This window comes from Panthera pardus, unplaced genomic scaffold, assembly GCF_024362965.1.
Source record: "Panthera pardus isolate Hobbes unplaced genomic scaffold, ASM2436296v1 HiC_scaffold_3, whole genome shotgun sequence".
In the NCBI taxonomy this organism is placed as follows: Eukaryota; Metazoa; Chordata; class Mammalia; order Carnivora; family Felidae; genus Panthera; species Panthera pardus.
The window spans coordinates 35,393,672-35,409,082 of NW_026526876.1; the positions used below are offsets into that span (position 1 = coordinate 35,393,672).

A 15,411-nucleotide genomic window follows, 5' to 3' on the forward strand; every position below is an offset into this window, starting at 1 on the left:
GTTTAAACTGAGCCTAGAAGGGGTGCCTGGGTGGCTCAGTCGGTTAAGCGTCCGACTTCGGATCAGGTCATGATCTCGTGGCCCTGTGAGTTCGAGCCCTGTGTTGAGCTCTGTGCTGACAGCTCAGAGCCTGGAGCCTGTTTCAGATTCTGTGTCTCCCTCTCTCTGACCCTCCCCTGTTCATGCTCTGTCTCTCCCTGTCTCAAAAATAAATAAAACGTTAAAAAAAATTTTTTTTTTTTTAACTGAGCCTAGAAGAATAAGCACGCCTGAGACTACAAATGATACAGATAAGGCAAGGCCAGGAGGGTTGACAAACATGGCCCCTTGGCTCTGGCGCAGGGGCCAGATCGTACAGGGTTTGTGGAGTCATGATTTTATCCTGAGGTACTTGGGAGCCAGTAAAGAATTTTAAGAACAAAAGTGACAGGGTCAAATTTGAATTTGGAAACGGAACGCGGACTGGAGAGGACAAAGGTAGGAGGAGACAAAAGTCTCCCTTCCGGGAGACTCGGAAAGGGACTACTGCGGCAGTCCCGGCGACAGATGATGGTGATGTCTTTAACCAGGGTGGTGCCAGGGGAGATGGGGAAAGACATGGGCAGTTCCAGGTGCACTAGGAAGCGAAACCCGACGGGGGGGCTGGTGAAAGAATAATAACCGTACTTCAAATAAAGAGACCATGGAGAAGAAACAAGACGTATATTGATAGAAAAAAGAAAAAAAAAAAAAAACCCAACAATTTATTTTGCTCCTTAAGCCACCTGGCGACCCCCTTCCCTTAACCCTGCCGCCTCGATATATGCAGATGACAGTAAGACGAGGGGCGGGGCAGGCGCCCACAGAAATCCGGGAACTTTTATTTAAAGTGGGTGGACGTCACCGGAGAGCAGAATAAGGAACACAAGGCACTTCCTGTTGCTCCGGAAGTGAAGGCTCTTAAGCTGCTCCGCCGGCGGAGGGCCAGATTGAAGGGATGGCCGGGCGGACCGCGCGGCTGATGCTGCTGGCTGGGGCAGCCGCACTAGCAAGCGGCTCCCAGGGCGACCGCGAGCCGGTGTACCGCGACTGCGTGCACCGGTGCGAGGAGCGGAACTGCTCAGGGGGCGCACTGAGGCACTTCCGCTCCCGCCAGCCAATCTACATGAGTCTAGCAGGTAAGCCCCTCCCCGCATCAAGCCCCGCCCCTCGCCTTGGCTCCGCCCCTTGCGCCCCCAAACAACCTTTGAGTCTTACCTTCTTCCCCCGGGGTCCGTTTTTGTGTGTGTGAATGGAGCCCCAGGGTGGTTAGAGCATCATCAGACGGTCTTACCTTCCCAGAAGCTTTCATGTTTCACTTTATTTATTCAGTCAAATGGGAAGTTATTTAATACTCCTGGGTACAGGCCCTAGAATGACACTGAAATCAGACCAGCATCCTGCCGTTCGGGGTCACAGTCTGCACAGGGACATTAGCCTTCTCCAGTGCAAGGTAAAGGATGATTTGAGCACTAGAGGACCCTAGGGCAAGCAGTAGGAGCATATGGCAGGAAGGAATCGTTTCTTGCTTTGAGAGGGTAGGGACCGTGATCATCTTGGAACGTTCTGTGATGGAAGGGCTTCAAGATGGATACATTAAATTTGGACCTGTGGCCATAGTGGTCACCTGTCGTGTGACAGGTGTCACAATAGGTCAGTTAATTTTCACAGCCCTATAAGGTAGTTTCTCTTAACCCAGTTTTACAATGGGGAAATTCGGAGAGGTTAAGTGCCCTGCCCAAAGTCACACAGCCAGTAAGTGGTAAAGTGGAATTTCCAGTTGTAGCCTGTCCGACTACAAGTTTGTTCTCTTTACTATCCCTTTGCGTTCCAGAGCGAACGGAGAGAGTAGAGGCCCTGGGCAGATGAGGGCATATCCAGTAGCTTGGTTTACTCAGGGAGCAGGGTGCGGGGTGCCTGAAAAGGAGTATAGAAAATAAAGCTGGAAAAGGAATTTGGGGACTCAAAAGTCAGAGTGAAGAATTTGGGCTTCATTTTCATAGGACAGGGGTAAGATGGCAAGAGTTCTTACCTGGCAAGTGAGAGCAAAGCCTAAATTCAGGAAGAGCAAACATAAACCCACCTATCCACTAATGAGTCCACCAGATGCCGAAGTGCCCATCTTGGTGAAAGGAGAAGAGAAAAACATCTCTGTTTGCTCATTGCACATCCCCATCCCCTAAAACACATGCACACAAACACATACTTTTCCCTTATGTATATGTTCTACCATCTCTCATACATCCTAGCGGGAAGCCAGCATTTTGAGATTTCTTCTGGTCCTCTCCACCCTGCAGGCCCTCTTAGCCTGCATTTGAGCTTGAGTCCCATCTGCCCTCTCTGTGCCTCCCATGATAAGGAGTTCACCAGGTCACATTTCTCTGTTTCAGGCTGGACCTGTCAGGACGACTGTAAGTATGAGTGTATGTGGGTCACTGTTGGCCTCTACCTCAAGGAAGGTCACAGAGTGCCTCAGTTCCATGGCAAGGTGAGTTGGAGGGTCAGGATAAGTGTATGGTGGCAGTGTGGTAGGGGTAAGACACCCCCCAGTTAGACCACACCATCCAAGCAGTCTGAGCTGTGGGGTGATGGGCGTGTGTTTGGGGCGGGTACCTGTTCTCAAAATCTGCTGGTTTTCATATAATCAGATGGAACCAATGTATCCTGGCTCTAGATTTGGAATAACAAGATCTGGGAAGCTTTGTGGTCTCAGCCATGCTGGAGTTCTTAGGGTGGTTGAATGTCCTTGCTATGAGGACAAATTTTCTGACCCTCCACAGCATGCTGTCTTTTGCTTTTCCAGTAGAAGTTCAGATTAAAATAGTAATACCCCCTGAGATTGCCCAGTGAGTCATGGTTTGCTGGTGCTTTTTCATCCACTATGATTTTGTTCTGGACTATTGAGGTTGGCAAGAATTATTTTCCCCAATTTGTCAGAGTAAGCTGAGGCTCAGAGGCCTGTGGTCAGTGGTAGAGAAGGAGTATATTAGGATCTCTGTCTTCCTGATGGCAAGTCTAGGCTGTTTCTACCAGACCATACTGAGCCGTCTACACTGGCCCATCTGTTCTTCCCAGAAACCAGGCTTATAGTGCTGTGAGTGCTGGCCAAGATAGAGGGATGGCCTTCAGCTAAGGACTGGAGGAGAGCTCATTGACCCAAAGAGGGACTATACGTGAGGCTTTGGCCGAGGACGAGAGCTAAGGATCCAACTGAGGACCTGTTGATGTGGCATGTCAAGGAAAAGCATGTTGGGCTAGCTGGGGGTTGCTTGCTGCTCAGGCCCCCTCCATGTGCTCCCTTTTCAGTGGCCCTTCTCCCGGTTCCTGTTCTTCCAAGAGCCAGCTTCTGCCATGGCCTCTTTCCTCAACGGCTTGGCCAGCCTGGTGATGCTCTGCCGCTACCATACCTCCGTGCCAGCCTCCTCCCCCATGTATCCCACCTGCGTGGCCTTCGCCTGGGTAGGTAACTTGGCAGTATTCCTGCTGTACGCCATCATCTAGGAAGGAGGAACTCTTAGATCCCCATTCTCATCCAACAGGAGCTTCCCTTCACCTACCTTCCCCTCTGATTTCCAGGTCTAAAATTGCAGCTGTGGGGTGGTCAGGCCTAGGGAGAACACAGGGAAGGTGCTGAGTCAGACTTTACCTTTCTAGCAGAGTCCTAGGCCAGGATATTTGGAAGGGAGGGAGGAGGCCACTAAGAGACTCCATAGGGCAATTTACAAGCACAGAAGGGAGATGGGTGCTAGGGAGCATGCTGGGACCACAGGTCTTTCCAGGGACCCCCCCACCCCCCCACCCCCCGCCCTGAAGACTCAAAGCAATCTCAATCCTAGTCCAGGTCTGGAGGTACAGCAGCCACAGTACTCTATGTAGAGCCCAGCCTGGTCTTAGACCATCCCTGAGAAGTCGAAATATGTTGCATGTGAGTATCCAGAGAGGGCTCTGAGCTTTACAGGTGACTGGTCAGAGAAGCCTGGAATTGTGTGAGAAACATGGACTAGGGTACACATATGAACTGTGACAACCTTGGGCGGGGTGTGAGAGTAAGAGGTTGCAATCAGAGACCCCACTGTAAGCCTTAGGGAAACAGTCTGCTCATTCACCTTCCTGCCACCAAAGCAGCCATTAATTCATGTATTGAGCCTACTATGTGCCCGGCACTTTGCTGGGTGCTGGAGATCCAAAAGTATATAAAAACAGACAGGGGGCACCTGGCTGGCTCAGTCATAGAGCGTGTAACTCTTTTTTTTTTTTTAAGTTTATTTATTTTGAGAGACACACAGAGCAGAGGAGGGGCAGAGAGGGAGGGAGAGACAGAATCCCAGGCAGGCTCCGTACTGTCAGCACAGACCCTGGTGTGGGGCTTGAACTCATGAACCATGAGATCATGACCTGAGCCGAAACCAAGAGTCAGATGCTTAACCAACTGAGCCACCCAGGTGCCCCTCTTTTTTTTTTTTTTTAATAGGCTTGACACCCAGCATGGAATCCAGTGAGGGGCTTGAACTCACAACCCTGAGATCAAGACCTGAGCTGAAATCAAGAGTCAGATGCTTAACCGACTGAGCTACCAGGCACCCTATAGAACATGCAACTCTTGATATCAGGGTCATGAGTTCAAGTTCTACATTGGAGGTGGAGCTTACTTGAACAAAACAAAACAAAACAAAGACAAAAACAAAAACAAAAAATCAGGTTCCTCCGGTAGTAACCACACAAGCACACAATTGAACATAAAAGTACAGTTCTGGGGAAAGTGCAGTGGAGATGTGTTGTAGGGGTGTGTGATGGGGTACTAGACCAGTACAGGGCAATCAGGGAAGGCTTCCCTGAGGAAGGGGCCTCTGAGGTAAGATTGGAATGATGAATGAATGTTAGCTAGGTGAATTCAGGGAGAGTAGGAAGAGTCATCTACATAGAAGACATAGAATGTGGACAGGCAGAAGAGAGTGAGAACCTGAAAGGCTAGGGGGTCGGCCATACAGGAAGCCAGGGAGTAGGTACCACACGTAAGCAGGTAGGCAGTGAATGGGGCTAGCCCGTGGAGAGCCTGGGGGGCACGTTAACACTTTAGATCTGGACTTTCAAAGCATCAGGAAGCAATGAGGGTCGGAGAGAAGAGGTTTCATGAATAGATTTGCTTGGAAAACTCATTCTGGCTACTGTGTAGCAAACAGATTAGAGGGGTAAGAGTGGATGCAGGCAGCTAGTTAGTTTTAGCATAGGGCACAGTAGCTAGACTGGTGCGGGGTTATTGAAGAGAACTATGTTTGAGCTATGTTTTGAGTTGACTTTAAAATTTTTAATTTATTTTATTTATTTGACAAACCCATGCATAGCTCTTACTGTATGTCAGGCACCATTCTAAGCATTTTATAAATATTAACCTCGTTAATCGCATAAATAGCTTATGAGATAGGTAGTATTATTATCCCGAGTTTACAGATGGAAACCAAGGGCTGAAAAGGTTAAGTAACCTGCCCTAGGAGCCAGAGTTTGAACCCAGGCATCTGGTTCCAGAGTCTGCACTTTTTTTTTTTTTTTTAAAGTAGACACCATGCCCAGCGTGGGGCTTGGACTCACTCATATCCCTGAGATCAAGGGTCACATGCTCTACTGACTGAGCCAGCCAGGTGCCCCCAGAGTCTGCACTCTTACTATCTTAGCTGTGTTGACAAGCCTCAGTCGTAGGTTAGATGAGGAAAGAGGAATCAGGAATAACCCAGTGTTCCCACTTATGAGAGAGTGATAGAAGCCATGAGTGTGCATGAGGTCACCAAGGGGAGCTTAGCAAGAAGAGAAGGGATCTAGGATGGAGCCCTGAGGAGCCCCAAACATAATGATTAGATCAAGAAGGATGGGCCAGCGACAGAGTCAGGAGTGGCTGGAGGGGTAGGTGGAAAACTAGGATACTGTGTGGTTGGGAAGCCCTGGGACAAGAACAGGGAGGAGAGGGTAGGCCGTCCTCTTGAATTCTGCTGGACAATCAAGAGAACTGAAGGACACCCTGGATCTGGCCACCCTGAGGTCTCTGAGGACCTTAGGAAAACTGGTAGTGTGGGGGTGCTAAGAAGTCCAGGCCAAGCCTCAGACTTAGGAGCTGGGAATCGGAAGGAGGGCAGGGGCGGGGAGGCTGTTAAGCCTCTGGGAAATGTTGATCCTTCGTAATCTTTTCTATTTAACAAATATTAATAATAAGTGTTATATGAATTGCGTAACAGGCATTGTCCTAAGTACTTTACATATATTTTTCTCATTCAATCCTCATAATACCACCGTGAGCTCTGAGTAAGGCTCAGAGAGGGAAAACCTTGTCAAAGTCACCAGCTCACAAGTTGGTGACTGGTGGAGACAGGACTGACTCCAGGGCTGTCAGAGCACTTAGCCCCTCTCTTGGGCTGTGTCCATGATAAATGTCTGTTGAGCATTTGCTGTGGGTAGAGGCAGGAGTTAGCACTTGTGGGAACTGAGGCACCTGCCTCAAGAAGCTAAGCCTGGTGGGAAGCGCTGGTCCAGCTGTCCCGGGAGGCAGAATGCAGGCAGAGCCGAGGAGGGCTCAGGTAGAGAGCCCTCGAAGTAGTAAGGTGGGGAGACGTGTCCTCTAAGTGGAGAAGTCTTCCAGGGAAGCCCAGAGAGGGAGAGAGCCTCCATCGGGGACTCACAGGCCTGATAAGGCCTAGACTCATACAGATGAGGGGAGAAGAGGTTGGATTTCTGCATTCCAGGCTGGTGGCCCAGCAGCAGCAATGGGATGGAAGCTGGAGGATGTGGGACCGGGATAGGCAGCCTTGGAAAGGTCAGCCTGGCTGCGGTGTGGCTGAGTGCAAGGCAGCGGAGGGAGGTGAGGTGGCACAGAGAGGGCCCTGAGTGCTGAGGGGCAGGAGCTCTCGCATAGGCAGGGGGCTGGCATCCGCATGCCCTGTCACCGGCCCGGGAGGGATAGAACCACCACTTCCTGTTTAGGCCTCTCTCAGAGGAAAGAATTTGGTCCTGGCCAAGAAAGCAGGAAGGGCAGAGAAGCTGAGGAGAGTACACCTGTCCCTTGGGGTTCTTCCAGGGGTCGCTGCTTTCTGAGCCCACAGCCTGTACCCCCCGGCCCCAGCCCTGCCTGAGAGCACTGGACAGCCCTGCCTGCCTGAACTCCCTGAACAAAGCTTAGAGCCTCTTTGGAGAGATGCACAGGTCTGAGGGACCTCAGAGGGTCCCAGCCCTTGCCAGTGGTCACGTCACAACGCTCGTCTTGATCTCCCTGATTCTTGGGTCTTTCATTTCACTGGCATGTGCCACTCAGCTTCCTTCTTGGTGAGGGTCACACCTCCCAGTACCCTTGTAGTCCAGTGTGACCGAGGACCCTGAGGGACAGAGCAGGAGATGTTAGATTGAGAGAGGAGAGATACCTGGGGCCCGTGTCTTAGGACATCCTATGGAATATGGGGCTCTGGGACATAGAACCTCCTCATGCTATCACTAGGTCCTTGAGGGACAGAGTCTCAGTGTCCACACTCCCTCTGATGACCCAGTCTGGATTGTACACTTGATCTTTAGTCCGGTGCACCTGTGTTTATAGGAGGGAGGGATCCTGAGCTGAATGGAGGGTGTGGCAGTGGACTTTGTCTTGGGCTGGGTCTTCTGGAGCGAGTGGGGCTCCTGATTTCTGTTGGGATAGGACGGGAAGGCCTTTTCCAGGTTCAGTCTTGGGCAGTGGGGTGGGCAGGGGGTTCTCTCAGTCTTTTTTCCTGGGAAACGAGGAGACCCTGCCCCAGCAGGGCTGATGAAGCTGGCACCAGAAGGGAGCCTCTGCCTTGACATTTGGATCTGGGCTTGGGCTGGGAAGCTGCCAAAGCTCTGCACATCACAGACCTTTGACTTCAGGGAGCTGGGGGCCCCTGCTGTCTGTAGAGCCAGGAGGCCAAACCAGTTCCCCTCCCCTTTGCCCAGTGAAGAAAGGTCCTGAGAAGTAGAGGTGAGAGGATGAGAGTGCCAGCAAAGCCCAAACCGTCTCTGCAGGATGCTTGATGGAGGTGGGGACTGACTGTGCTCTACCTCTGCTGAGGAAACTACAAGAAGAGACAGGTTGAGTCTGCAGCAGAAGGATGGTTAGACTTCAGGAAGGACTTCCCATGGGTCAGAGAATGGCAGGAAATCAAGGAATCTTTTTTGATGGTGGAAGAAGCCATCTTTCCCCCAACTCCATCTGCCTCTTCCCCTCTTCTCTCTCAGGAGTGAAGCGGAGCAGGGTTGCCCTGACTGAGGCAGGGGATGAGACACTGTGGCCTCTGGGAGGGGGGCAGGGTGGCAGCAGGCGTCATATTTAACATTCTGCCTCCCCCACTTCTGAGACACTGAGCTATTTAAAGACCCACATGTCCCCACCACCACGGTGTCAATGACAGCCCCGAGCACTGGGGCTTAGCACTGGGGTCGAATTCCTGACAGATCTGGCTCATTTGGCATCCAACCAGTTTCACGGCTGTGATATTTTTGTCTCAATTTTCTTATTTTCCAACAGACTGAAACAGCCTCCCGCTCTCCCTCACCCAGCCTTCCCTGTCCCCTTCCATTTCCACCCTGTTGGCACCCTGCCCCTGGCCTCCCCCTTTCCTCAGTGTTTACACAAAGCTCCTGGGGCCCTGCTGGGCAGCCCAGCACCCTCCTGGCCTGTCTGATTGGCCAGCTACCATCTACCTCCCCCCATTCTGCTCAAGCTTGGCTGAGGAGTCTGGGAGCAGCCATACACTTGAGGCTTGGAACCTTTCCCTTCCTTCCCCGTCTGTCTGTCCCCTTTGCTTGAGTCTTGATTACAAACTCTGAGTGAAGAGAAACAGTATCTCTTCTGTGACTCCTGGGGGGAGACTGACATTTATGGGAATACCTACTATGTGCCAGGCAGCCGTAACAGCAGCTGTTTATTGAGTGGCTTCTTTGTGCCAGACATTCTACAGACATCATCTTCAGGACCCTCTTATGCAGTGGGTGTTATTATTAACCCCATTTGCTAGATGAGACAACTGAGACTCAGAGATGTTATTGGTTCAAGATCACACAGCTATTTAGGGGCTGAGGCAGAACTTGAATCCAGGGTCCGTCTTATTATGGAGGCTCTGGAAATTCTGCCTCTAGCACGAACAGTGGGGTGGGCCGAGGCAGCCGTGGGGAGACCACCTCTTCTCCCCCTGGACTCCTTTGGCCTTCAGGGAGAGTGGGAGGCAGACTTGGCCTCTTTAGCTTCAGGTCTGTGGAGAGATGTGAGAGTCCCATTCGGCTCAACAAACTGGGAACAAATAACACCTAATGGTTTACCCCGTCCTGGGCACTGTGCTATACATTGTGTTTGTATCGCTCATTAAATCCTTGTCAATACTATGATTATTCCCATTTTACAGAGGAGAAAACCAAGGCACAGCAAGGCTAAATAACTTGCCCAAGGACACACGGGAAATGCAGAGCTAGGATTTGAACCCTGGTAGCCTGACCCTGGGCCCTGCATTCTTAATGACACTATCTCCCAAGTCTGAGGAGAGGGCCAGAAGAGGAGTCCCTCATAATGGGACACTTCCCAGGGGAGAGGGGACATTTCAGGGGTGCAGAGTCCAGGCTTCAGGTGGGTCTCTATAAGTGGGAGGCACCCTGGGGAGGCAGTTGGACAGGGGACCAAGCAGTTCCCATTCCATCCTGTAGAGCTAAGCCCTGACCCTGTGCTCCCTCTCCCCCGCTTCCAGTGTTCCAGCCACCACTTAGCTCAGTCCTCTTGTCACCTCTCCCTTCCTGCTGTGGGTGACAAGGAGGACTGGTTGGCTGCCAGTCCCTGCTGCCTTCCCCTCCACCTCCCTCTCATACTGGCTCTGGGGCCATTCTCCTCCCCAAGAGTGTCCCTGTTCCTGGCCTTCCCTGGAGACCTGGCCCATGTGATTTCCTGGGCTCTGTCTCCAGCCCCAAGTCTGCTCCTCTCTCCATGCTGACCCTGAGCGTCACAGACCTCGTGGGAGCAGTGTCTGAGAAGCCACCCTGTTCTGTCCCATTTTCCAGCCTCCAGACCATGCCTCATATACCATCTCTGGGGAAGACCCAGGGATGGGACTGGATGGCCATCTTTAAAAGAGCAAGCAACCAGACTTAGAATAATCACCTGATGTCAGGGCTGGAAAGGGACAAAGGATCACTTAGGCTAGCTCCTGACTAGTCACAGGGGAAAGCTCAGGCCCAGAGGGCAGGGCCTTTGTCCAGGTCATGAGGAACCTAAGCCGAGAGACTCAGCCTAGGACCCAGGCCAGACAGGCTTGCATGGGGCTACCTGAGCTTCCAGAGACCTCTAGTGCTGACTGGCTTTGCAGAGTCTTGCCTGCCTCCACCCCTTTGCTCTTCCCCTTCTCTCATAAGCCCCTTCAGGCCTGCGATAGGGAACCCATCCCACTGTCTGACCTTGCTGCAGGACTGGATAGAGAGGCCTCTTCCCTGCTTCTTCTGTCCTGTGCCTGGCCAGTCTTCCTGCTGTCCTGGACCCAAGTGAGCAGCTCCTGGCCTTTACCTGTCTTGGGCAGGCCTGTCCCACCCTAGGGCATCCCCCTCTATCTCTAGGGCATTCTAGGCCGGACCTCAGCCTGCCGGTTTTTTTCCTCTGACCAGTTGTCACTAGTTTCCCAGCCCAGTGTAGGGAACCTCCACCTTAGCCCGCCCTTCTTTCAGTGATTTGGGCCTCTACTGTGGATACAGCGCTGACTCCCACAAGGTCTAGGACTCATTTGCAAGATGTTTTGTACTGTCTCCTTGCAGTTAATTTCCAGGGAAAAGGCCTCGAATGGTCTCCTGGGCCCTTGCCCACCACAGCCCCTTCAACCTTCTGTTCCTCCCAGAGCCTCAGAGCAGCAGCCACTGGTCTGGCAGGTTGGGCTGGGCCACCCAGGAGGAAGCTGGGCTCAGTGGGCCAGCCTCCTCCATAGAGACTTGGCCCCAGTGGGATCTGCTTGATCTCCCTCCCTTGCTTGCTTTCCTCGGGACACACCCCAAGCTGGCTCGAGCCCCTCCACCCCACCCACTTCATTCCCGCCCCCAGAGGCTGAGGTCACTGGCTCCCCTGGCCAGGGTGGGGCTGTCATCACCTGCCAGTTGGGGGAGGAGGCAAGGTCCCCCCAGGGGCTGTTGTCTTAGCGATTGAGTAAGCAGGGAACTTGGCTGTGCCGGAACTGGGAACTGGTTCCCAGGCCAGGCCGGAACCTGTGGAGGCTGCAGCCCCCATGGCCCAGGGGGTTCAGGGTTCTGGGAAGCTGAGGGCATGGGTTTGTTCTGTGGGCTTCAGGGGCAAGGGAAAGCATGTTTCTCTGCTCCAAAGAGCCCCTTCCCCAAAGACAGACTCCTGTGAATGCTCTAGGGGTCCTCCCCACTTGAGACACCATGCTGACCAGCCCCTCCCTACAGGTCTCCCTCAATGCTTGGTTCTGGTCCACAGTCTTCCACACCAAGGACACCGACCTCACAGAGGTGAGCACCCCTTCGGCCCCTCTCCTGCTTGGGACAGTCCCACAGGAGCCCAGAAAAGGTGGGGGTCAGCTCTTCGGTTTCATAGGGACTCCATTTACATAGCACTCGCTATGTGCTAGGCATTTTTAACCTATTCGTGCCCTTGAGCGTCACTTGACCCTGGTGACGTAGGTGTGATTATTGGCTCTTCTTAACTGATGAGGCAGCTGAACCTTGGAAAGGCAGAACTACTCACCCCCCCAAGGGTGCAGCCGGTTCTTGGGCGCAGGGCTGTGGGACTCGAGGCTGCGCTCCAGGTTCTGTGGTGTGCTCATGTATTTTGGAGTCTTGGCAGGCACCTCCACCGATGCCTCCAAAGCCTCGCTGCTGAATGCATTTTAAAAAGTTGTAGAATATGAATACAAGGGTCCGACTGTTAAATTCAGGAGTGAACCAGCAACAGGCAGAAGGGGCACGAGACATGGACCCCCATGTTAGAGTACGGCTGCGCCTCTGCCCCCGCCCTTTGCCCCCACCCCTGGTGGGTCCTCTGGGGGCCCTGCCCATACAAAACCTTTTCCGCCTCCCCTCCCCTCACACTGGCCCCTCACCCAGCTCTCCCCGTCCTCAGAAAATGGATTACTTCTGTGCGTCCACCGTCATCCTACACTCTGTCTATCTGTGCTGCGTCAGGTGAGCCCATCTTGGCCTCTGTGGGGGCAAAATCAGGCACTGGGGGCAGAAAGGGGTCACCTTACCCACCCTTGGGGGGTGCTGTCCCCAGGATCTTGCACCCCAACACACATACACACCCTCCAGGCTGTTCTGAATGGGGACTCGGGGGGTAGAATTGGCTCTTTCCAAGGAGCGGAGGCACTTGATCCCAGGCCCCTGGAGGTGGATTGGAGGCCTGCCCAGCTGGCTTGTTTTGGTGGGGGGAGGAGGGCAGTGGCTTCCACATACTGATGTCGGGGTGAGGGGATGTTAGGAAATGCTGCCCTGGGCACGGGCCGCCCTCCACCTGAGCAGCTCTGGATGGTGGGGCAGGACCGTGGGGCTGCAGCACCCGGCTGTGGCCAGTGCCTTTCGGGCCCTCCTGCTGCTAATGCTGACCGCGCATGTCTCCTACCTGAGCCTCGTCCATTTCGACTATGGCTACAACCTGGCGGCCAATGTGGCTATTGGTGAGGCACGGGGAGGGACCCGAGGCTCCTGGGGTTATGGGGGAGTGGGGGACCCAGCCCGTCTGTAGAACTGCTGGCCTGGGGTGGAGGTACAGATTTGGTGCTGTTCCTGGAGAAGGTTCTAGAGAGCCCCTTAGGGTGGGGGAAGGGGAAAGAATTTGGGGTGGGAGAGAGGGGAGGCTGGCAGGAGAGTCTGAAGGTGGTCCTGGGGTCAAAGAGCATGAGGATGGTGGAGGTTTTGTTGGGGGGAGAAGGAGGTCCAGGGAGTGAGCCTCTCCCCACCCCCCGCCCGCACCCAGGCCTGGTGAACGTGGTGTGGTGGCTGGCCTGGTGCCTGCGGAACCAGCGGCGGCTGCCTCACGTGCGCAAGTGCATGGTGGTGGTCCTGCTGCTACAGGGGCTGTCCCTGCTTGAGCTGCTCGACTTCCCACCTTTCTTCTGGGTCCTGGACGCCCACGCCATCTGGCACATCAGCACCATCCCGGTCCACGTCCTGTTCTTCAGGTGGGTGCTGCTCCCTGCCCAGCGTGCACCTTCTTTGTGCCCATCCTCACCCGCTCCTTTGAGGAGACTGAGGCCTCTGTGCACACTGGCCCCCCTGCCTATACTCACCCCCACGGGGTGCTCTCAAAGCCATACCTCAGTGGGCTCCTCCCTCTGCCCACAGCTTTCTGGAAGATGACAGCCTGTATTTGCTGAAGGAATCAGAAGCCAAGTTCAAGCTGGACTGAAGGCCCTGGGAGCGTGTCTGCCCCACTGGGGGTCCTGCCCTCTCCCTGCTGCTCCCCTTCTCCTCATAATCCTTGAGATGATTAATTTTTTTTTTTCCTTTTAGCATCTTGAACTTGGACATGAAGGGTGTGGGCCCAGAATCATGTAACTGCCCATCCCCTTGCTTGCCCCCACATGGCCCTCCCAGGCCTTGGAGTCTGTTCAGGCTTGGCCTCTCAGCATCTGGGGTTAGAGAATGGGCAGCCTCTCCGGTCCCTGGAGCAGAACTGGAGTAGAACTGTGTTCTTAGCTCCACCAAGAGGAGAGCTGCCTCTGCCTCCCCATCAGCCTCTTCCCCACATCCCCTCAGTGCCTGGGTGGTTCCCACAGCTGTTTGTCTATCTGGGAAACCAGGTACCACAGGCCTTTGGGGACAGTGGGGTCCCCTCCTGTTACCCCCCTGCCCTCCTCCAGGGCACCACTAGGTGGCACTAGACTCTTGCTCTTTGGCTACCCAAGTTCCAAGGTTGGTCTCATTCTCCCCATGGGATCTTGAGGGACTAAGCCCCTGGAACTGGGGAGTGGTCTTACCCTGACTGTTGCTTCAGCCAGACCCCCAAGAGGCCTCACTGTGTTCCTTCCCCCTTCAAGGCCAGAACCCCACAGAGCCCAGGACGGGAATCCCTCTGGCTCCTCTGCTGCTGTTCTGGTTGAGAGCCTGCACGTGAATGTGTACGGGAGTGTGAACCAGACTGAGTGCATAGGTGACAGAGTGGTGGGCACGGGCCTGAGGTGTGTGGGATGCTGGGTGGGGCAGTGTGTATGAGCGTGGGTGGAGAGTGGGGTGGGGTGTGAGTGGTTTTAAAGTGTGTGCTGCAGGACAGGTGGGTGAGTGTGAGTGCCATGAGTGTACCACACAGTGGGGGCAGGTTGGAGAAATATGGGGTATCGAGTTACCACCACCAAGTACCTATTGAGCACTAGCTCTGCATAAGGCCCCAGGCCAGGCAGAGAGCCAGGATATCCTCAAAGTCTGGCTGGGGGTACGAGTGTCCAGGCTGCATGTGTGTGTTTCTGTCCATTGCCCCCACTTTACAGCCCTCTAAATCTCGGAGGGCCCACACACAACTCAAGATCACCCTCCAGAACCAGCCTCTTGGGAGTCAGAGGGAGGTGGGGAAATGGAGATCCTCTGCGCCTCTCCAGCCTTCTGTCTCCTTGCCTAGGCTTGGGTGGCCTTCCCTTCTCGGAGTAACCTACCTGCTAAGCCCCTTTGTCACAGCCTGGACCTTGGGAAGGGGGGCGATCTGAGGGAGTAGGGGAGGAGGATTGTGGCTGGGTCTGGTTTCTGGCCTTCCCAGAGACAGGCAGGGGCCACGCTGTACCTGCACCCCAGTAAAGGTGACCCCTGCTAGTTGCCAGCAGCCCTGGCACATTCGTGCTCCGCAAGGACACAACGTGAAGCTCCAGAAACTTTCCATCCAAAGGCAGTCTGTGTGATTGGAGCAGGGAGTCTGGATTCTTGTTCTTTCCCTGCCCTCTTGCCCTCCCTGGAGTCGGGGCACTGTACTAGGACTCCAACCTCAGACTCGGGTGACCTGTGTTTTTTTTTTTTTTTTTTATTGAGAACTATTTTAAGGTGAGAGAGAGGGTAGCAAGGAACATTCTTAATAAACGAATTCTCAGCCTCACCTACCCTTGTTCAGCTCATTTGTGTGAGTAGTGTGGGCTTGGAGGGAAGGAGAAGACACCTGGCTGGAGGCAATAGGCAGGTGGGGTCTCTACCTAGGCACTGGGGGTGGGGATGGCAGGGACCAGATGCAGAGCAGCAGCAGAGCTGGGCGGGGCTCCAGTGCAGGGGGAGTGGGCTCTGGGAGAGGGAACTGGTGCCTGCATTGTAACTCCTTCCCCCTGCACTGTCCACTTCAGTCTCCTGATTATCTCCCCACTCCTCCCCTTCTGGCCTGAACTAGGCTCTACTACTGTTTGTTACTTAACCTTCCTGAGTTTCACCTGCAAACAGGACAACAGGACCTGCTGA

At 53.9% G+C, this 15,411-nt stretch overlaps 1 protein-coding gene across 2 annotated transcripts; it reads left to right on the plus strand.

The window, feature by feature from the left end:
• The first annotated feature begins 338 nt into the window (after positions 1-338).
• On the plus strand, positions 339-15,004 carry PGAP3 (post-GPI attachment to proteins phospholipase 3). Of its 2 annotated transcripts, XM_019416021.2 has the most exons (8): positions 641-1,157; positions 2,409-2,506; positions 3,325-3,477; positions 11,434-11,496; positions 12,107-12,168; positions 12,523-12,659; positions 12,959-13,163; positions 13,327-15,004. In XM_019416021.2, the coding sequence occupies exons 1-8, from the start codon at positions 977-979 to the stop codon at positions 13,388-13,390; spliced, it is 963 nt and encodes a 320-aa protein (XP_019271566.1). In that variant the 5' UTR covers positions 641-976; the 3' UTR covers positions 13,391-15,004. The 2 variants fall into 2 exon arrangements, with proteins under 2 accessions (XP_053748671.1, XP_019271566.1); XM_053892696.1 differs by lacking the exon at positions 3,325-3,477 and having other exon boundaries at positions 339-1,157.
• The last annotated feature ends 407 nt before the right edge of the window (positions 15,005-15,411 follow it).

What these genes read in the sequence shown, in the direction of transcription:
- PGAP3 (XM_019416021.2), top strand. Translation starts at nt 977, where the DNA reads ATGGCCGGGCGGACCGCGCGGCTGATGCTGCTGGCTGGGGCAGCCGCA. An exon ending in CCTGCGTGGCCTTCGCCTGG is followed by an intron (nt 3,478 to 11,433) that starts GTAGGTAACTTG and finishes CCCTCCCTACAG; the next exon opens with GTCTCCCTCAATGCTTGGTT. An exon ending in GTCCACGTCCTGTTCTTCAG is followed by an intron (nt 13,164 to 13,326) that starts GTGGGTGCTGCT and finishes CTCTGCCCACAG; the next exon opens with CTTTCTGGAAGATGACAGCC.